The sequence below is a fragment of the Rutilus rutilus genome (assembly GCF_951802725.1).
Source record: "Rutilus rutilus genome assembly, chromosome: 2".
Lineage (NCBI taxonomy): Eukaryota > Metazoa > Chordata > Actinopteri > Cypriniformes > Leuciscidae > Rutilus > Rutilus rutilus.
Genome location: NC_140210.1, coordinates 2,248,756 through 2,272,289, shown reverse-complemented (window position 1 = coordinate 2,272,289; position 23,534 = coordinate 2,248,756). Strand labels below are relative to the sequence as shown.

The window sequence follows — 23,534 nt, the reverse complement described above, 5'->3', positions numbered from 1 at the left end:
ATTACAATGAAAATGACTCAAGTCACCAATGCTACGACTTTATTAAAAGTTTCACAGAAAAGGCTAATTATTAAAAGTCTAATCCCAGAATAAAATGCATGTTTGAGCTGTTTTAGCCGAAAGCATTGCACTAACACATCTTAATATATGTCAGTGTCATTGTTTTTATCTCAAGATGCACATCAGTAATGTTTTTGCATGTTTATAAAAGCTTCTTAAATGTCCTAATTGAACTAAGGCCTAATCCTGGCTTAATCTAAACCCTGTCTGTGAAACCAGGCCATAGAGTTTCTGATTTGGTCAGTACTGAAGTATTTTACTCATACTGAATATCGGCTCAAAAAATGCAATAGTCTTCACAACACCTTAAGAGACGGACTTGGCGAGGATTCCCTTAAAGCGTAACTCTCGCCAAAATGCAACCTAGGGTCTTTTTGTGAATCTACTCGAGGCAAACTTTCATTTAAAAGCATAATTAGAATGGAAACGCCACTTTTAAGTTTGACCGTATTTTCGTTTTAGGTCAAAATGCCGAGTGAATGGGAGTGCATGGGGCACTTCTAGGATAGCATCAAAAATCTCTATTTTTAAAACACTAAGAAGACTCGACACAACATGAAACTGTGCTGGAAGTATCACCTGTTTGTGTACACAGAGTTTACTAAAAAGCAGAGGTGGACAGTAACAAAGTACATTGACTTGAGTGCTGTACTTAAGTACACTTTTTGAGTATCTGTCGTTTACTTGGTTATAATGTTTTCTGGAAACTTTTTACTTGAACTTCACTACATTTGAAAGACAAATATCGTACTTTTTACTCCACTACATTTCTGTCAAAGTCCTCGAGTAGAAGTTTTGGGTGCAGGTGTTGCATTTTGGTTGGAAATGAAAGTCTGGTTGACGTCAGAACACGACTGATGTTGGTTTCTGGCCTCAACACGGTTTTTATTTTCAACCACAATACAACGTTGGAGCTTAATGTCAATCTGGCGTTGGATTCTGACATCAACCTGATTTTCATTTTCAACGTTGGGTTTGGTCTTCTGAATGTGAATTTTGTCATTGTTTTGGAGCACACTAGCTTATAGATAACAGTCAGGCTAATAAATTCATACTAAAAGCCAAAACACTTTAAATAGGGCAATATTTGAGGGATCAGCCATTTAGGTGTCCGAAACCATTGTGGACGTTATTGAGTGACTTATTCAATCTCACATTCAATCCCACTACTGGAACTGTGTTCTAGAAATACATGTGATATTGATATGAGGGTATTCAGGCATAGATTCAGAGGCATAAGGTACAAGTACAACATACAATGCAACAATAATAAAACAATGCATTGACATTTACTGTTTACTTTTGATACTTAAGTACTTTTAAAAACAAGTACTTCTGTACTTTTACTTAAGTAAAAATAGGTCTTTAAAACTTTTACTTGTAACGGAGTAATATTTGACCCGTAATATCTGTACTTTCACTCAAGTAAGGAAGTTGTGCACTTTGTCCAGCTCTGCTAAAAAGAAAGGTTTTGATCAACTCACTGTATCTGTGTCCGCCGGCATTTTGACAGTCAAAAATAGTCGATCTCCGAATGCAACGTGACTAGGGAGGAGAGTAAAGATGGAAAGCTCCTAAAGCTTAGTTTCATATAAATTCACGGATAATTTGTTGTTTTGTCGTTAGTGAAAATCAATATTGACTTTGTATTTGAAAATGGATCCTCAGATAAGAGTCAGTTCATTCGCATTCGGAGATCGACTATTTTTGTCTGTCGTAATGCCGGCGGACGGAAACAACAACAGCTACAGTGAGTTGTTCAAAATCTTTCTTTTTAGTAAACTCTGTGTTCACAAACAATGTTCTCGATGCTGGAGTTCATGTGTAGAGCCCCTGGTGAGACTTCCAGCACAGTTTCATGTTGTGTCGAGCCTTCTTAGTGTTTTAAAAATAGTGATTTTTGATGCTATCATAGTCGTGCCCCATTCACTCCCATTCAAAAGGCATTTTGACCTAAAACGAAAATGCGGTCAAACTTAAAAGTGGCGTTTCCATCCTAATTATGCATTTAAAGGAAAGTTTGACTCGAGTAGATTAACAAAAAGACCCAAGGTTGCATTTTGGCGAGAGTTACCCTTTAACACAGTCAGTTCTGTTTTAAGTGAACATAAGCGCATGTGTAACAGTATATTGGATCCGTGCGTCAGGTCTTAAAGTGACAGTAGCCTAATAAACCTGTTGCGAAATTATGAGATGGTATTTAAAATATCTACATGGCGGGTTTTCCCATGGTATCGATTCCAAAATGTTGGCCAGTGAAAATGCAGTGGCTATAGTAACTTTATTAAAAAAAAGTTAATGTCAAGACCTGGTCACATGATAATGACAACATGGCGAATGTAGTACGTCCAGATTACATTCATACTATATAGAGCATACTTTTTTAGTGGCTGTGAAGTAATTACTCATTAAAATACCTACGCAAGAGAGTTGGACACTTCATACACAGCTTACGTAGCGAAGGGGGCGGGGCTTCAGACTCTGATGCTGACTGACAAAACAACCTTATAAAATTCATTCAAGTGCATAAGTGCACAGTGTAGAAGTGTACAGTGTGTCATTTGGGACACAGTCGTGTCATCTTATGCTGATATAACAGGAACTCTTCAGTGTTTATCGCATCCTGTCTCTCGTATCTATTCTCGACCCGAGAAGAATTTACACTGAGCATCAGACGAGTCTCGACCTGCAGATATTACACAGATAAACGACTCTCTCTCTCTCTTTTACAGTGTTCCTTCCCCTCTATTTGTAGTGCCCAGAATTACCCACGAGCAAACACAGCGAGACAGAAGCGCAGGAGACGGGCTAAATAAAGGCCGGTCTGTGTGTCGGACACCGTCGGCCGGGCCGAGGCTATAACTGTGGTCTAGGAGTCCAGCCAAGGCCTATAAAATCAAATCGCCTTTATAAAAAGAGCTCAGGGTGTGAGAGCAGCATGTCAGCACCACACACACACACACACACACCGCCGGCACGTCTAGTGCGCGTGAGAAATACTTGGCAGAATGTGGTGAAAAATAAAGCTATTTGGAGTAATTGGAGCCTGCCTGATGCTTTTTGTGCTCCTATACTTGATTCTCCTGGAGAGAAAGTCCACCGAACAAAAAGAAAATATGTTTGAAACCATCTAGACTACAAAACAACTGTTGCATAAATATGTGCCATAAATGAAAGAAATTAATCAAATATTCATAGGGCATTTTCATTGTACTCGAATGATTATTTTTTGTTTTATTTCTGCTTTTTGACATTAATAAAATAAAAATAAGTTGATCTCCACTTAGTAGCATAAATATGCAAAACAATCAATTAATTAAAATATTTAATAAAATTATTATTGTTTAACATTTTCATAGTTTTTTTTTTTTATTGTAGCTTCTCTAATGATTACTCATTGTTTTATTTCTGTATAAAGTATAAAGTATTTAAATAACTAAAATAAAATATACTAATTTGTTTGATACACATATTATTTTGAATATTTAAATTAATAAATATTGGTTCAGTTATCAGACACTTATTAATAAGATTAATGATATCAGAATTTAACTTTTGGAAAACAGTGAGTTCACATAAAAATCTGAAAGAAATGGAGATTGACCAAGTTTCAGGAATTAAATAATAATAATACAAAAATAATAATAAAAAATATCTTCATTTGCAGTGGCACAACCTCTGTAATAGTTAAAATATACTTTAAATACAAATATAGATCATAAAATTCATATTTGTATTCTGTTGGGTGAAAATTTGTGCACTGGTAGAAAATACATATTTATTAGAGACGTATGTAACAATATCATCATGTTCTAATGTATGCAACAGCAACAATATAACACAGTGGTTATAACGTGAATATAGATTTAATTTGACATGTACAAATTTCATTCAATTGTTTTAAAACACACATTTCATTATATTTTAAGAAAAAGTTGAAGAATGACCTAATTGTTTCTTAAAACTCCCTTTTGAGGAATATGATTTGTGACAAACGGGTCAGTAATGAACGTGAAGCGGCTCAGATCACGTGATGAGAAATGTTTGAGATCATATTGAGATCTTTTACTTCACAAATAGAGAAACTTTTATCATTTTGCAAAGCTGATTTTGTGTTTTCAAGTCCAGTCTCTATATCATTATAAAAATGCCCAAAAATGTCGTCGGGGTCAGAGGTCACCCTCAGGCCATTCATCACGCGTGTCATCGTCCCGGACCAGCTGCAGGATCGATATGAAGTGCCATCAACCCTGACAACTCATCCATACCGACAATATTCAGCGCCTGTCATTTCACATCGTGATTAATCACAAATGCAAATGATGAATAGCGGGCAATTAATCGACATCCAACCATTAATCTAGACGCTGACATATTGAAGGACAGGAGTGACAGAGGAAGTTTTGCATCTTATGGAAGTGAATAAATTAGACTGGAACATCAACTTTAATTTATTTTAGTTTTTCTAGATATTTGGATTTCATAATCAGTATCATCCAGGGAATCTGCAGTAGATGGCACTGCCTCTCTCAATATCATAGGCTAATTGCAAAAACATTGTGGCACAATACATTACTTTTTGCATATGAAATAATCATATGATAACGATGATAGCCTACAGTGCTGTAATGTGATAAATTAGTTTTAAATTATCTACACAAATTTAGTAGACCTACACAATCTTTTTTGTACGTGCTAAACTAGACTACAGCAGGGACTTTTACATTTGTTTTGGGCAATCTACTTGAATATATTCTTACAGACTATTTATTTTGTTAGACTGTTCATATCATAAATATTTTACGTTCTTTTTTTCAGTCCTGCCAGAAATAAATACGAAAACAAATAAATAATAATAATAAAATAAAATACGAAACAGTGGAGACTTTTAATTTGTCGGGTGTTTACGCCACCACGCTCATTTGCGTCATCACGCAACGTGCTGACGCAATTCCGTTACGCGCGAAATTTTGATCGGAACAAAACAATCTTGTCAGACAACAGAAGAGCCGCCGCAGTTCCCGCTTCACACATCAACACTCGACCGAAACGATCACGATGGCGGAGTTGGGCTGCTACTCTCCCAGCTTTAAAAAACCGTGTGATGTTCTTCGGATGAGACGGAACCGGGCGCGGAGCGAAGGGCTCGAACGGAGGACCTCGAGTCCGGTCGTGTCGGTGCCCGGAGTCCGGCCGTTCTCACCGGGGCCGCTGTTAAACGCTCCGGACCGGTCGCGAGGCGGCGTGAAGCGCAGGAATCCGTTCGCGAACATTGAGAACACGTACAACAGTCCTAAGAAACGGGCTTTATCGCACACCGACGGCGAAAAGGCGGCAGTTGCTCCTGTTCTGGACGGGAAACTCAAAGAGCGTCCAAACGCGGGAGCTTCACTGAGAGAAGAACTGCTCAACACAGACCGACGGAAACAGCACGAGATAACGGTACAGAACGGCAAACTTCTGCGCTTGTTTACCATTATAACGTTATATTAACTGTTTATTATCATGAGACTGACATTCTTTTACCATGATATTTACATGACGCTTCAATGTAACGTTACATGTAAATACCATGGTACAAAATGTTCACCATATTGCCATGATTCAGAACCTTTAATAATATTAATTTTATATTTTAACTCCGTTATTCATAGTTTCCTCCGTGCTAAAAATGTTTAGGCAAATTTTTTATGTTAATATTTTATTATATTATTTATAATTTATGTATTTATTATAATGCTTTTTATATTAAAGTATTTTTCATGTGATATTTTTGTATTTATAGTTTTTTTTTTTTTTTTTTTTTAAATGTATAGTTTTAATATTTGTTTATATATAGTTTAAAAAATATTGGCCTAATGGGGTTGTGACATGATTAATAATAATAATAAAATTGATCAATTTCTTCTCTATCTGATTTCATTTCGGATCATGTATCATTTCTAAATCAAAGCTTATTATGAAAACAGGCCGAACAGTAGATAATGTATAATAACATCATTAGAGCACAAAATCATTTTAAAACATTTAATTAATTCGACTTATTAAAACAATCTGAGTGAATGATTCAATGACTCGCTCATGAATACTCTGCGTTTTTTAGTTGAATTAATGATTCAATTACTATACATTTTTAACAGTCACTTGTCGCCACCTACTGGTGTAACGATTTAATTAACATAATCTTTATTTGAAGCGTCAAGTTTCTTTCAAAGGGTGATTTGCTCTATTTTGATCGCTATCGTAGACATCAGCGTTTATACCCGAACTATCCTATAGCTATATATGACAACGGCTCTCTCTGGATCAGAACACAGATCCGAATGTGGACATTTGGGAATGAGATTGGGTGGGTGTTTGGATCGATTAAACAATTAATCGTGCAGCTCTAATCATCACAATTGACCCTTCGCAGGGAGTTTGATTGACAGGCGATCTGACCAATTAGAATCCGCCATTTTTGTCCGACAAAGCGGTCAGGAGAGTTAGTAGATTAACGCCGGTGGATTTGAACGGTGTGTACTGACGTCAACATTCCTTCTGATGTTCATTCATGATTATTTGATGCTATAAATGAACTATAAGGAAGAGATGATATTACATATTAAAAGTACCCTGTTCTGTCCTGTCAGTGTGTTGTCAGTGTCCTCTCTGCTCCGCGATGTGTGTTTCACTGCGTGTGTGAGAGAGGCGTGGCTTGTCGGACATAGCAACAGTAACTAAAGGGGGCGTGTCTTTGCGAACGGTCAGGTGACCTGTTTGTTGGCGTGTGTGCTGATGTTCCTCTGATGTTCCTGCAGGCGGTGTCCCTCTCTGAAGACGACTGTCTGTTCGAGGAGGAGAGATCTGCTCCAGTGTTGAAGGTCTGGTGATGACAGCTGACAGTTGCTCATGATTCCTCAGTCATGGTGTGTTTGTGTTCATGACGTGTGTGTGTGTGTGTGTGTGTCTAGAGTCCAGAGGCGGTTTGCCCCGCGGCTCCAGCTGAAGTGTGTGTGGAGTTCCCGGCCGACTGGTCCCTGAAGACCCGCGTGTTGTTCACGTCTCCTCAGTCGTTCTCCTGGGCTGAGCATCTGAAGGCACAGGAGGAGGCGCAGGGCTTGAGCTCCCACTGCAGGGCCCAGTTCACCAGCGCTCCTGCTAACATACCAGTACGCACACCAGTCACCACTGAAACACCACTGGACATCAGCCTAGCAGTGCAGCATCAGAGCTAGTGTTCCAGTGCTGGGCACACATGCATAGCATACATGAAAAATGTGTTATTAATATATAATATGTGTTATTTATGTATAAATATATATATATATATATATACATGCATATGTGTGTATTTATATATACAAAATAATTATACACCGTATAGACACACATATATTTATGTAAACACACACAAACTTTTATTCTGGATGTGATCAATCGTTGCCCAGCACAATTTTTTATGTTAAAGAAAGAATATTAAATTGCTATGTATTATTATTTTATTATATTATATTATTAAATTATTTTTTTTTATATAATTTTTATATACAAAACTTTTCATATTTCATAGTAGTATAGTTGTAGTTTTTATGTAGTTTTTGATTTAATTTTTTTTTTATCTTTAAATAAATAAATAAAATATAATTGTATATAGTTTTTGATAACACATTTTTTAATCTTTATATTAAATAAGAAATGAAAAATATAATTTTATATTATTAATGTAAATTTTGTAATGATATGAGATATTGTTATATGAGAGTTTTTTTAGTATTTACAATTTTTCATAGTATTTATTTTGAATAAATAGTAATTGAACATTATTTTTAATTTATATTGTTTTTTTATATATTTAAAATGTTTGTATACTTTTAATGTGTGTTAAATTAGTTTTTCATCTTTTATATCAAATAATGAAATTAAGTAAATGTAGTTTTATATTATTAATGTTCATGTTATAAGATACATTTTTTTATAGATTTTTATTTAGTTTTAATATATGATGCACAGTATGTAAATAAGGTTTAGTATTTATTTTAATTTAATCAATATTAATTTAAGCATTTATTAATTATAGATATATCTTTTATTAATTTTATATGAAAATATTTATTCTATATTTAAAATATTTTGTATATTAATATTTAATACTTTTAATGTGTAATGTTTCATTTAGCTTTAATATTTGTTTTATTTTAAAAATGAAAATATGAATTATATTTTTATATAAAATATATAAACAAGGTTTTTAATTTGTTACAGTTTTAATGTGATTTTCATATAGTTTTTTAATATTTATCTTTTAAGTAGTGACTCTATAGTTTTTATTTAGCTTTTCAAGAGTGCACCTTTAATACAGTCCAGTAAAAATGAATAATGTGAATCTGCATTTCTAGCGCTGTATGTGTGTGTGTGTGTTGCAGGATCCCCGGGGGTGTGTGGAGCTGCGTTGTGGTTTCCAGCAGTGTCTTCAGTTCTGGCAGCACCCGTCCATGCCCTGGCTCTCGCTCTTCCCACGGATCGGTGCAGAACGCAAGTTCTCTGGCAAGTGTGTGCCGTGGGCGCTGGACACAACGCTGCAGCAGAGCCTGATGAGCGACTGGTAAGAGAGGAGAGTGTGTGTGTGTGTGGGACACAACGCTGCAGCAGAGCCTGATGAGCGACTGGTAAGAGAGGAGAGTGTGTGTGTGTGTGTGTGTGTGGGACACAACGCTGCAGCAGAGCCTGATGAGCGACTGGTAAGAGAGGAGAGTGTGTGAATGTGTGTGTGTGTGTGTGTGTGTGGGACACAACGCTGCAGCAGAGCCTGATGAGCGACTGGTAAGAGAGGAGAGTGTGAGTGTGTGTGTGTGGGACACAACGCTGCAGCAGAGCCTGATGAGCGACTGGTAAGAGAGGGAGAGTGTGAGTGTGTGGGACACAACGCTGCAGCAGAGCCTGATGAGCGACTGGTAAGAGAGGGAGAGTGTGTGTGTGTGTGTGTGTGTGGGACACAACGCTGCAGCAGAGCCTGATGAGCGACTGGTAAGAGAGGAGAGGAGAGTGTGTGTGTGTGTGTGAAGTTCATAAGTGTCTACAATGGCAGACAGTGACCAAAGCAGCTCTGGCATAATGTCAATAACACTTCTACAAATGACTTAGTTTCTTTACAGCTATTGAGGTAAACGTGCCTAAATTACAGAAAAAAGGCCCCGGGGGGTGCCGGTTAAAATGTGAACAGTACACAACCTTAGTCTGAATTTCAAAAGCGTCTGCCACATGTTAGGGCTGGACGATATGGCCAAAATAGATATCACGATATATTTCTTCATTTCGGTCAATACGATATAATTCCGATATGAACAATATAAAAGCCTCAGAAAAACTGCCTGGAACGCCCACAACAGATCCTACTGTTCCTACAAACCAATGAAAAATGTATTTGCTGAGTATATGAAACCTCCTCTTATAAAATTATATAATAGTTTAGAAATGAAAACAGTACAAATAAATTAATGTTCACCTTTTATTTGTATTTAGCCTTCATACAAACAAGAAATGTGAAATCACCATCAAATAAACATAAGATTCTCAATTTATTAATATTTTATATATATATATATATATATATAAAAAATATTAATAAATTGAGAATCTTATGTTTATTTGATGGTGATTTCACATTTCTTGTTTGTGTGCATTTCTTGTAACATCTGCGACGGATGTTAGTAGGTTTACGTATATCGCAGCCGCCGCACTAGCCGTTATCATTAATGCAAGGAGACGTGTGTGTGTGTTATCCAGCATTAATGGTAAAGGAAGAGCCATAGGCTGTGTGTCCACCATGAGCGTAATGAGGCGCTGAGTGTGTTTTTCACGCTGAAGCGCTCGCCGAGAGTTGAAAAATGTTCAACTTTGGGTAAAAGTTGTGCTAAAAAAAAAAAAACAGCGCTCATCACTCACTTTTTACCCAGCCGTCCAATCACAATGGAGGAGGGGCGGGACTAATACCACACCGACCAACCACCACATTCTGCTTGTACAACGTCAACAGACGACAAGCATAATAACAGAACAAAATCATTTAAAACAAGAGCAAGAGAAAATGTTACAATGTATCGACATTTTAATATAGAATCAACACAGAAACACAATATGTGTGAAATGAGATACTAGTAACACTTTCGCGGATATTCCGTATCATAACAAGCAAAGCGTTTAGCAGAGCGCCCACAGCTAGCGTTTAGCAGAGCGCCCACAGCTAGCGTTTAGCAGAGCGCCCACAGCTAGGCGTTTAGCAGAGCGCCCACAGCTAGCGTTTAGCAGAGCGCCTTAGCGTTTTCAGCTGGATAAAAACACTTTGGTGGACACAGCATTACACTGTGAGCGGCTCATATGAGGAGTTTCTGGGAGTTTCTCCCTCATTTCTGCTTCAAGCTCTTGATTGTGGGATTTCTTTGAGGTTTAGAATCCAGTATTCCTGTAATTATTCTGTCTTTTATGAGTTTAATGAAGAACTGTCTCATCTTCTGTCTAAACACACATCAGGTGACTGTAAATGCCTGTTTCTATTGCAGTTTTGCAAAATATTCCTTTTTCGAATTGCCTGAAAAAACCCTCATGTGAGCGTAACTTTTTTGCGATATATGGGAGTTTTTGTGAAATTGATGTGTTTCCATTGGCCGTATTTTCAATTGGCAATTTCAGTTCACCCAGTTTGAAGGGTGATGGAATAAAGGGTAAAGCTTGTGTGTGAAGTCGAAAGCGTCTGCCACATGCATGAATATTAACAGCAGCCCTCTAGATTCTGGCGTCTGTGATGTGAATGTTATGTTGACTGGTGTTGTGTGTGTGTGTGTGTTGTAGGTCTGTGAGTCTGACGTCTCTCTACAGTCTCCTGAAGGCCCGACTGTGTCCGTATTTCTACCTGTGCTCGTATCAGTTCACGGTGTTGTTCAGAGCGGCCGGTCTGAGCGGGTCTAAAGGCATCACTGCACTGCTGTCTCCCACCACTAGAGGACTGAGAGAGGCCATGAGGGTCGAGGGTGAGCGCCACTGACCAGTAATTCAAGCGTACACAATGCCATATTCTGTAGATTAGGAGGCTTAGATTTTCTTTTTAATAAAAAAAAAATTTAGTGCCTTTTTCATGGACAAGCGGTTTGATAGAGCGTTGCTTTTGTTTTGGATTTATGAAAAAAATTATAACAGTGTATTCCAGTATGAAGAATTTATGATTTTTGTGTAATTTTCCTCCTCCATCATCAATACGTTGTGTCATCAATAAGTTATGTACTCAAAAAATGATACCCAAACTTTTTTTATTGGAGTTTGTTTTCTTTATATATATATATTCTTTTCTTTTGATTTAATTCCTAAAACTGATTTTTATGTGAACTCACTGTGTTTCCCAAAAGTTACATTCTGATATCATTAATCTTAATATTTGTATCAAACAAATTAGAAATAAAACAAGTATATTTTATTTTAGTTATTTAAATACTTTATTAGTGTCAAAAAGCAGAAATAAAACAATGAGTAATCATTAGAGAAGCTACAATTAAAAAAAAAAGATGAAAATGTTAAACTATAATCTTGTAATTATTTTTTTATATATATATATATATAGAGAGAGAGAGAGAGAGAGAGAGAGAGAGAGAATAACAATTTAAAGCAATTACTGCATGCGCTAGTCTACGCGTCTCTATCAGGGATGGAAATTAGCACCCGCCACCAGCCAAATGCGGGTGATTTTGTGTTGTGGCGGGTAAACTCGCTTCACCTACCGGCCACCGTGGCGGGTAAATAAAAATATACTGTTTCACACAGACGGCGGACACTTTTAGAGGACATAAGTGTACGCTGAAATAAAGTCTTTCACCTCAGAAAAACGGACTTTCTTGTCCTGTCACGTCAGCCGTTATCCTGTTCTCGTAGCGCACACTCTTCAATTGCACGCGCATCCGGCGGCGCGCGCTGTGTATTGCCTCACTGAATATGAAGTGCAAAATAAACTACGAGCATGCAACGCCGTTACGTTGTAAATTACACAAAATAAAAGTAATGCAGGGATGATTTTCATTCTATTCATCAGGAGTAGTTTCCATGGTTCATTAACAGTTATTGTTAATATTGTGTATTCACCATGGTAACTGTCGTTTCCATATTAACCGCAAAATGCCACTTTATTTTTCTTTGTGTTATTTTTTATATTTTTAAATGACTAGTGGCTCATACCAACATTGTATTAACAAAAACTAGTTTGGGACTGCTATTTAATAGCTTTAGCATAGGCCTAATGTTTATTTATTAGTACTAGTCTTTACTATTAGTCATATTCTTACAATTTATGTTAAGTAAAGGGGGACAGTACTTGTGTGTGTGGAAATAGCTGGTTTCAATAAAACTACTTGTGACATGTCATATTTGGCTTTGATTTTGACTGAACATTTGCTCTCACTTTGCGGAAAAAATATTGTGATATATCTCGTATATCGATATTCAGCCTAAATAATCGGGATATGACTTTTGGTCCATATCGCCCAGCCCTAGTTTCATTGTTGGGACTAAAAACCTAAAACTGGAAGCCATAAAAGACCACGAATCATTCAAATGCCACATCCAGGTAAAAAAGAGAAATATACAGTAAGAGAGAAAGAGAAAATGTCAGTATTCCATTGAGACTTGAGGTTAAATAAACTGCTTAAGTATTGTAGATCTTGTAGTATTAATTTTCACATGCAAGAAAGTGGCTGGTAAAAACATTGAGTGGCTGGTAGATTTTGAAATCCACCAGCCACAGTGGCCGGTGGACAAAAAAGTTAATTTCCATCCCTGGTCTCTATACATTTTTTACTGGATTCTTTTTAAAACAATATTGACTGAAAAATAGCATTTACTGCATTTCAGACTGAATAAGATAAAGTACACAAGATGCTGATTTTTTTATTCATTTGTGTTCTGAAAGTCTGAGGAAGAATCTTTGCTTCATTTAGAAACTTTTGCATTTATTGTAATCAATGCAATCAGATACTTTTGTGAGAATTTGTCTTCTTTCATAACATGTGACCGTGATGTTGAACTTATTGCTAATTCCTTTCTTTTGCATTGCAAAGGTTTTTGCTTACAAGAACTACTTTCTCAACACATTGCCTAGATTTTATTTTTTACGTCTGTCTGAAAATTCCCACACTGTAAAATCTCTTAAACTTAATAAGTTTATAGAACGAAACAATTATAGAACGAATAACACATTTCTTCAGGACTATGATCTTAAGATTGAGGTTTCCTTTCTACTTATTCTCTTCCCTTTTCCTTTTATGTTTTTCAAATGTTTGTAATAGTAAAGAAAACATGTTAATAAGGCAAGATCCATTCAGAGAAGATGGAAAATAGTTTGCATTACAGTTTGCATTACTAGTTATACTAGTTATAGTTATACTAATAAACTATACATTTATTTAAATAGCACATTTCATACACTAAGGCAATTCAAAGTGCTTTACACAGAAAGGAATTAAAATAATCACAAAATAAAAGCAATATAAAATATTACTGTTGCAGAATTTAGATCTCAATTTAATAATAATATTAACACTAATAATAATAAATTATCAAAAATATATATTTTATATTTTTTTAAGGAAAAATCATACTTTCTTCTATGTTAAAATTTTAACAGTGTAAAGTTTAGTTGTGCCGCATGTTGTTTTGACAAAAAAAAAAGTTTAATTTCATATAAAAGATGTCTTTGTTTGATTACTAGAAAATTCACAACAGAATTTCTGGAAAACAAAACATTTGAACAGTTATAAAAGGAATTAAAAGAGATGTATGATACAGTTATAAAATGAATGAAGAGTAGAAAGTTTTTTTTCTTTCTTTACCTGAGCTGAAACCACTGTAAAGTGATTGTTTTGTGACGTATATGAGTCTGTGCACTGGCAGACAGCTGTGTATTGAAACGTTATGTTTGTGTTCAGGGATAGAGTTCTCACTCCCTCTGCTGGAGGAGCGGAGGAAGAGCAAAGATCCCGGTGAGAGCGTTCCTCAGACGGACAGTGAGGAGCCGGCCAGCAGCGCTGCGTGAGTGCATGACCTCTGACACCAGGTTTCACAATACACATCATCTCAAAGCAGCTTTACAGAACATACATGAGTCCACATTACAAGTTACAGTGATCTGTTATCAGAGGAAACTGTCTAAGTTATGCATTTCAGAAATGTGCATATACAAAATCACAGTTTAATTAATTTAAACACTAATTTAACCCTTTAGAACCTGAAGCTAAAATAGGTGTTTTTCACATATTTTGATTTTTTTTGACTGTACAATCCTAAAACAATGTGCTATCTTCATGTGTGCAAGGTGTCATCTTTCTCAGAAAAAGATAAGCTTTCAACAAATTACAGTTATTGACCATTATTGTGTGTGGTGAGTTTGTAAATAGAATTTAAATAGACAAAAAAAAAAAAAAAAACGAGAATAAATTTACTGATTTTTATTTAGAAATAAAAACTGAAATCATGACCGAAAGAAACTAACACTTTAAAGTTGAAAAATGACCTATAATACATACAAGTCTTTTTTTGTGACATTGGGTTGCACAGTTTACATTTAGGACACTTTTTTTCATACACGCACACATACAAATGCACGCGTTCATAGGCACGCACACATACACATGCTTAGATACGTGAAAGAGTAACGGCCATCCGCCTCCCAAGTTTAATTAAAAATCATCCCGACCCCCTCTTCTGCTGTCTAACACTTCTTTCGCCATGTATTTGTTCGTTTCTTTTATTATTTTATGCAATCCAAAACACTCTAACCTGCCGCACTTCGTATCTCTCTATTCAAATCCTTCCTTCCCGCGCTGCTGTCGTTTGCAGATTTGCAAACATTACCGTAATAAGCCGTATATTGCCGAAAAGTGCATGTTGTCTACTGTCAGGAGCAATTTGAATGGTTTTGATAGTGCAAACGGTTGAAGAGTTACGGTCAAATGAATACAGCTTGCTGGTATGTGTCGGCGACGACACAGCCGGTTCTAAAGGGTTAAGGCAGAAACAATGATCTCACTGAAGTTATGAATATTGTTTGTTAACAGATGATTATGACATTTAGAAAAATTAGCATTGGTGTGTTGATTCAGAGTTTGCGTCATCTGAAGTCTTGCTTTGATCAGATGCGCTTTGGATATTGATCGATGCATTTGTCATCTTTCCTGTTTCCAGATTAAGTGAGCACAGTGAAAACGAGCAGGATGATGATGAAGATGATGACGATGATGGTGGATTTTCTTGGCTGAAGGAGATGGGCGTCCAAGACAAGATCAAGAAACCAGACGCCATTTCCATCAAACTGTATCCTTACAGCTCTTTGTAAAAACTTGTATGTGCAACTTTAACTGCATGCACACATACAGGATATACACATGTAAAGCGATATACAGTAGTCAACGTTTGAAGTGGATCAAAAAAGTTCATCAAAATCATCTTACCACTGTGTCCTAACCAGACGCGATGCGATAAGATTCCAGCGACAAATAATGTGTTTGTCCACACTAGACGCGACTGCGAGATGCGTAAAAATCAATCAAAATCCACAGCCAATCAGAACAGTGTGTGGGCGGAGTCAGCCAATCAGAACAGCGTGTGGGCGGAGTCAGTCAATCAGAACAGCGTGTGGGCGGAGTCTCACGGCGAGTGCACGGCACCAGAGAGTAATCTTGATGGCACTGGCAAGAAAATGGATAAGTAGCTACATAATCAAATTCACAAATATTACGCCATTTAAACATTATTAAAAACACATAGGCCACTGAGTTACTAAAACAATCTTTGTCAAATAATACACTTGTGTGTTCACAGTTTGAACGCTCTTGTTTCCATTTGTTTAATTTCAAGATCTCAGGTGAATTATCCATTGTTGCTTTTACAGCTACAAAGCTGGAGCACTAAATGATATTCAGAGTAGGGTTGGGCGATATTACGGTAATATCGGATACCGCGGGATCTTAAAATAGCACCGGTATCAGTTTCAATACCGTCATTACCGGCACTTATATAGCCTATAATATATATAATTTATTTATTGCCTAAAAAATGCTTATGTGTGGTTGCAGTTTGGCAATATTTCTGGTTCCAACCGAATGAGAAGGGAGAGGCGGTAAATACTGACGAGGCAATTTGTAAATTGTGCAATAAAAAGGTGACCGCGAGAGATGTAAACACCTCTAACGTCGCATCTCGGAAAACCCCTCCCACTCACTGCTGCCAGGATACAAAAGCGCATTAAGTTTCGTATTTGTTAAAATATTATAATGTTATTTTTTCCATCTTTGTTGATTATGAAAAGTGAACAGCACAAATAAGATGGGATGCATCGGGAGTCAGACGATTTGACCACTTCAATAAATTTAGTTTTGTAAAAGGCCTCTTTAAAACGAATTTCGTTTTGTATAAATTGTATCTAAATTTTTATAAAATTTTCATCAACCAATATTGCCTGGATTTAATATAATCATGACATGATGGGCATGCCGCGGTCACTTGCATTGAAATCTCATAAAAAAGGCTATGCCTCACAGACATGACAAATAAATAAAGCTTGAAATTTCTTTAAACGAAACAATTAAAAACGAAAGAAATAGGCAACTCACTGATTAGGCTAAGTAATCCATGATGTGCATTTCTCTCCTTCATACAGAGATGCGCTCGTCAATTTCAGTAAACGAAACCATTCAAAACGAAAAGATATATAGTCTTGATTAATCAATGGTGTGCATTTCTCTCTATAGCGTTCACTACAGAGATGGCGATCGTCAATTTCTTTAAACGAAACAATTCAAAACGAAAGAAATAGGCTACTCACTGATTAGGCTAAGTAATCCACGATGTGCATTTCTCTCTAGGCGCGTTCATACGGAGATGCGATCGTCAATTTCAGTAAACGAAACCATTCAAAACGAAAATAAATAGACTATAGCCTACTCTCTGTAATCCATGATGTGCATTTCTCTCTATAGCGTTCACTACGGAGATGCCGATCGTCAATTTCTTTAAACGAAACAATTCAAAACGAAAAGAAAAAGGCCACTCTCTGATTGTGTAATGATGTGCATTTCTCTCTATATGTTCGTTCACTACAGAGATGGCGATCGTCAACTTCCATCTTTGCAGAAAAGTTTTATTAATAAAAATCAATGGACACGCGTCACCGGATTACAAAGGCACTTCTTGCTTGTTGCACGCACACAGATAATATGTTGAATAATGGTGGGCTCCAGCTCATAATAACAGTTAATGCCGTCGGCCGGACTCAGACACAACGTGCAGGGGTTGGGCTTGATTTTTTTGTTGTTGTTTTTTTGCCCGATCTGGCATTCAGTTTCTGAACGGTGTAGGCACAAGCCAACAGTTTGGTGAGGCCGTCTGAGCCCATTATGTCATAATTTTTAATTAGTCACGGTAATACCGTATACCCCGGTAAAATAGGGAGGCGGTTTGACGGTTTCAAAATTCGAATACCGCCCAAGCCTAATTCAGAGTCACATGACACGCTTTTAACATTAAATAAAGCACATAAACAGCACCTGAGATTATCATCGCCACACTTTGTGTTTGTTGTTCCAGCGCGACGTCTCAGAAAAATAGAAACCGTTTCTAAAACAGAATCGTCGCGTGTCGCAGTCGCGGCTGGTTAGGACAAACACTCTGATTAACATGGAAAATAACCTTTTATCATGTTGCGGCGTCGCGTGTAGTTAGGACACGGTGTAAAGACCCTTTCACACCGGACGGGTAATGAAAAAGCGAATATTTCACGTGCGAAAAGTTCGCGTCAAAACCATCCACATCAGCCGTGACGCGAATTTGCAACGTCTGTGACGTTTCAGAGCTCCAACATTCCAAAACATCAGCTGCGTCGCGTGTAGTTAGGACACGGTGTAAGAGAAGAACGGGTATTGTTCAAAATTCATGTATAACTTTGAAAGGTTTTGATCCACTTCAAATGTTGACTACTGTGTACTATATAGGAAATCTTCTAATGATTCAATGAGAATAAACCTCATTGGTTCTTGTGGAGCTCAAACGTGTTGCATAACACACAAGAATGAACCTCATTGGTTCTCGCACGTCAAGGGAACATGTGTGAACTTCCGTTTATCACAACTGATGTGTGAGTTGATGAATGCAGAGTTTCCCCGGGACATTAAAAGTCATGAAATGGATTTTGTGAAAATTAAGGCCTTTAATGGCATTAAAAAGCATTGAATTTGAATCTTACAGGCGTTAAACATTTAGATATAAATCAAGAAAATTTTATATTATCTTAGTCACGGGTCATGTATGGCATTAAACATAAAAAAATGGCATTTAAAAGCATTATATTTAATTTGAAGATGCCTGCAGAAACCCTGTGAATGTTTATGTGTGAATAAAAGCCTAAATTCAATCTGTCTGTAAAAGAATTGAAACAAATGCACAGTAATGGATTGTGTGACAATGTCAAAACTTTGCCAAACCGTTATTAATTACCAGACCATGTTCATATGTGAAACACACTGTCGTGATGTTCTTCCTTAAGTGGTTCCCCAGTCGTAAGGAGCACAGAGAGGTGTGTTTGGACCACAGGCCAGAGTCCGTGGTGTTGGTGGAGGGTTCGAACACCTTCACGCTGCTCAACTTCCTCATCAACTGCAAGAGTTTGGTGGCAGCAGCCGGTTCCCAGGCCGGTCTTCCTCCAACACTTCTGGCCCCGACGGCCTTCAGAGGGGCCACACTGCACACACTCAAGGTACTCGACGCGTGTGTGTGTGTGTTAGGGGCTGTTTACACCTGGCCACGTCATGCGTTTTCTCAGATCGGATAGCTATCCCAGGGTTTTTCCTGCATAGAGAATTCTGAGGAAATGTTGTGTCGCCTCCGGCTCTCGACAAAACTCGGACAGACAGTCACATGCTCAGATACACTTTTCCCACCGTGACGGTTCTGTTGCGGGTTCCCGGCCTGTCCATTCTCAAGCCGTTTCACGAGTTCACACTTACAAATGATCAGAGAATAAATAGTTGTGCGTATTTGGCGTGCTGTCCGGGGGAGGGCTCCGAGCTCGGAAATTGGGCCCGAACCCAGAGTACTCCCCTCGTATCTCTTGGTTAGGAAGATAACCAGGTAAGTGTGAGGAGATGGGGTGGTGGAGGGATGCTGAAAACTGTCAAGGATAATGGGTGAGTCGACTGTGTATTTATAGGCCTTTAATCATGCTGATTGAGTGGACCTGTTGATTACTGATTGCTGACAGCTGGTTGGAATGACTTGATTGTTTGATCATTAGAACGTGTTCCTCCCGAACTTTGTTAATAAAACATCATATAGTTTGCCGATAGTGCTGTGCGGATAATCCGCCAAGTGATAAAAACATAACATTCCAATTACTCGAGGGTGGATGACAGATAAATCATTATAATGTGTTGATTTTAATAAAGATATGGAACTCTCATCACGGCAAAACGCAATGAACAAGCGTCACTCTTTTACTTTCGTTTTCAATGAAACTCTTCAGGGAAACCACACACACACTCACTCACTCACTCACTCACTCTCTCACGCACACACTCACTCACTCACTCACTCACTCACAGTTAAGCAATGAGGTTTCTTTACAACTATAAATGAAGAGATTGTTTACTTAATTATTCAGTAAAATGATATTATTGCGAATATTATTGTTACTCGTTCATCATTGTGTCAGTGTTTTATTCGCTGACTTTAGCTAGCGTCTTTTACACGAAGAACAACATAGTGACGAAACGCGTTTGTCCGTTCAGGGCCACCGTAGAAACATGTCGATGTAAGCGGACCCGCGGTGTGTGTGTGTGTAGAGAGAAATGCCTCATTCTAAGCTAATAAAACACATAACGGTTCATTATGTAAGGTCTTTATACACCACTGAAAACATAGTTATGTATATGATACTGCATTTCTGTCAACAGATCCTCCTAAATATTACACACTACACCTTCAAAGGCTATTATGCTGCGTTTACGCGCGTCTGGAGGTCCTGCGGCGCGAATGAGGCGTTTAACGCGGCGCGGTGTAGCAGAATATAATATTCAATATAGCAGTTAGCAGAGTATCACTAGAAAGTGAGTATCACTAGAAGCAGCACCAACAGTGGTATCCGTACCACAGTTTCAAAAACATTGATAGTTTTTCAATATTAATATACTGTATTTAAAATTTCATATACATTTTCTGACTGAAGACAGATGGACAGGCGCTCTGGTGTCCTGAAGGGTGATCCTCGCCCCGATGCGGTGACTGCTCGATCAACATCAGCCATCTTGCAAACAGTCAAGCGGATTTCGCGGCTTCAGACGCGCGTCAATTTCGCTTCAAACTTTTGCTTTTTGCGTCAATTTTGCTCTGGACGCGCGAATGGATTCAAAATGTTCAAGCGTCCAACTAGACGCGGTTGACGTGAATTTGACGCGCTATTCGCGTTTGGTGTGAACGCACCGTTATAGGACACTGATGACATCATGCATTGTTTATTTTCTAATGCGATCTTTTTGTCTGTGTGTGTTTCCAGGCGCGCGCTGTGAATGTGAAGACTCGCGTGAGGACGGGCTATCAGGACGTGTGCAGTCTGGAGGTGACGGGTCCCATCATGCCTCACACACTCCACGCGCTGACGCAGCTCCTGAGACCGGCTCAGAGAGGAGAGTTTTCTGTGGGTCTCTACACACACGAACCCACGGCCGTCCTCAACGTTCCCATCAGCCCCAGCTCTGAGCCGGAGCCACAGCCGGTGCGTTTGACCACTCGTCGGGAGTGTTAGGGGTGGGATTGTGGGTTGTACATTTTGAGAGTTAGACTATTTAAATATGAATACTGCTTGTTCTGCGTGTCTTTGTGTGAATGAGTGGCGCAGACGTCTGTGTGTGTGTGTGTGTGTGGCTGCTCCATAAGGTCTCATGCTCTGGTTGTTTCTTCTCCTCTAGGAGTGTGTTGTACAGGATCTGTGTGTGTGTGTGTGTGTGTGTGTGTGTGTGTATAGCTGCTCCAGAAGGTCTCATGCTCTGGTTTCTTCTTGTCCTCTAGGAGTGTGTTGTACAGGATCTGGGCAGGTGTGGGCTCCAGCAGAGCTCAGTTCAGCAGCTGGTAGCGCCGAGCATTCTGGGAAAGTGTGCACTCAGACAGTTGCACATGAGAGACTACTCGTACAGCTGGAAGACCTGAGCGTGAGTCTCCACTGACAGGCCACACTATTAATATCTCTCGGCATCTCAGGCGTCATGTGACCCGACTCGCTCTCGGCATCTCAGGCGTCATGTGACCCGGCTCGCTCCTTCAGAGACACTGAGCTGGTATATAGTGAAGCTTTTAGTGTTCTGTGCATGTAAACATTAGTTAATATTTGTCATTTTAAGTCTCAACTTTTATGGAGTGTTTTAAATGGTGTGATTTTAAAGTTTAAGTTTTAATCATCGTCTCTTAATGAGAAACAACTGATTCCTCCTTCAGAAGTGTGTGTGTGTTCAACACTCTCATGCTCATATTTCTGACTGTTGAGTCCAGTGTATTATTCACACTTGTATGAATGTATAATATTAAATGAGTTGAAATATCTCCCGCTTTATCTCTCATAATGTGTGCAAAACAAACGTGTTTAAAGCAAGTATTTCCAAGGGGGATAATATACCATCTGATTTAATGATGATAATCTGCTTATTACATGGATACTTTATAAATAAATGAATGGACATGAAATATTGATTTGAGTGTTTTATTTTTTATGAAAAAAACAAGTGTGGTACATGCCACAAAACATGGCAAGTTTAAAAAAAAGATATATATACACTTGTTCAACATGATGGTTTTGAATTGCTTGAAATATGATTGGAATCACTTCAAAAAAGGGAAATACTGTTCAGTGCAACATGTGCAGCGCAAGTCTGTCATATCGGCTACATACAATTATAACGAGAACATTTGTGGGTTTTGTCTTTGTAATCAGGCTTTCAAAAATTATATGGAGATTTAGATTTATCGGCCCATATATCGGTTATCGGCTTTCATATATAAAGAATTATCGGTTATCGGCTTTCAAATATATAGAATTATCGATTATCGGCTTTCAAATATATAGAATTATCGGCTTTAAAATATAAAGAATTATCGGTCATCGGCTTTAAAATATAAAGAATTATCGGTCATCGGCTTTCAAATATAGAATTATCGGTCATCGGCTCTCAAATATAAAGAATTATCGGTCATCGGCTTTCAAATATATAGAATTATCGGTTATCGGCTTTAAAATATAAAGAATTATAAGTCATCGGCTTTCAAATATATAGAATTATCGGTTATCGGCTTTCAAATATATAGAATTATCGGCTTTAAAATATAAAGAATTATCGGTCATCGGCTTTAAAATATAAAGAATTATCGGTCATCAGCTTTCAAATATATAGAATTATCGGTCATCGGCGCTCAAATATAAAGAATTATCGGTCATCGGCTTTCAAATATATAGAATTATCGGCTTTAAAATATAAAGAATTATCGGTCATCGGCTCTCAAATATAAAGAATTATCGGTCATCGGCTTTCAAATATATAGAATTATCGGTCATCGGCTCTCAAATATAAAGAATTATCGGTCATCGGCTTTCAAATATATAGAATTATCGGCTTTAAAATATAAAGAATTATCAGTCATCGGCTCTCAAATATATAGAATTATCGGTTATCGGCTTTCAAATATAAAGAATTATCGGTCATCGGCTTTAAAATATAAAGAATTATCGGTTATCGGCTTTAAAATATAAAGAATTATCGGTCATCGGCTTTAAAATATAAAGAATTATCGGTTATCGGCTTTCAAATATATAGAATTATCGGTTATCGGCTTTCAAATATATAGAATTATCGGCTTTAAAATATAAAGAATTATCGGTCATCGGCTTTCAAATATATAGAATTATCGGTCATCGGCTCTCAAATATAAAGAATTATCGGTCATCGGCTTTCAAATATATAGAATTATCGGCTTTAAAATATAAAGAATTATCGGTCATCGCTCTCAAATATAAAGAATTATCGGTCATCGGCTCTCAAATATATAGAATTATCGGTTATCGGCTTTCAAATATAAAGAATTATCGGTCATCGGCTTTAAAATATATAGAATTATCGGCTTTAAAATATAAAGAATTATCGGTCATCGGCTCTCAAATATAAAGAATTATCGGTCATCGGCTCTCAAATATATAGAATTATCGGTTATCGGCTTTCAAATATAAAGAATTATCGGTCATCGGCTTTAAAATATAAAGAATTATCGGTTATCGGCTTTAAAATATAAAGAATTATCGGTCATCGGCTTTAAAATATAAAGAATTATCGGTCATCGGCTTTCAAATATATAGAATTATCGGTCATCGGCTTTAAAATATAAAGAATTATCGGTCATCGGCTTTCAAATATAAAGAATTATCGGTCATC

At 37.5% G+C, this 23,534-nt stretch overlaps 1 protein-coding gene across 1 annotated transcript; it reads left to right on the top strand.

Annotated features, from left to right (window-relative positions):
* Positions 1 to 5,017: 5,017 nt before the first annotated feature.
* On the top strand, positions 5,018 to 21,803 carry donson (DNA replication fork stabilization factor DONSON). Its single transcript, XM_084394449.1, has 10 exons — positions 5,018 to 5,502; positions 6,861 to 6,923; positions 7,014 to 7,211; positions 8,466 to 8,644; positions 10,888 to 11,066; positions 14,004 to 14,106; positions 15,259 to 15,387; positions 18,625 to 18,823; positions 20,618 to 20,836; positions 21,130 to 21,803. Exons 1-10 carry the CDS (start codon positions 5,119 to 5,121, stop codon positions 21,265 to 21,267), a joined length of 1,791 nt encoding a protein of 596 aa, XP_084250575.1. The 5' UTR covers positions 5,018 to 5,118; the 3' UTR covers positions 21,268 to 21,803.
* Positions 21,804 to 23,534: the final 1,731 nt, after the last annotated feature.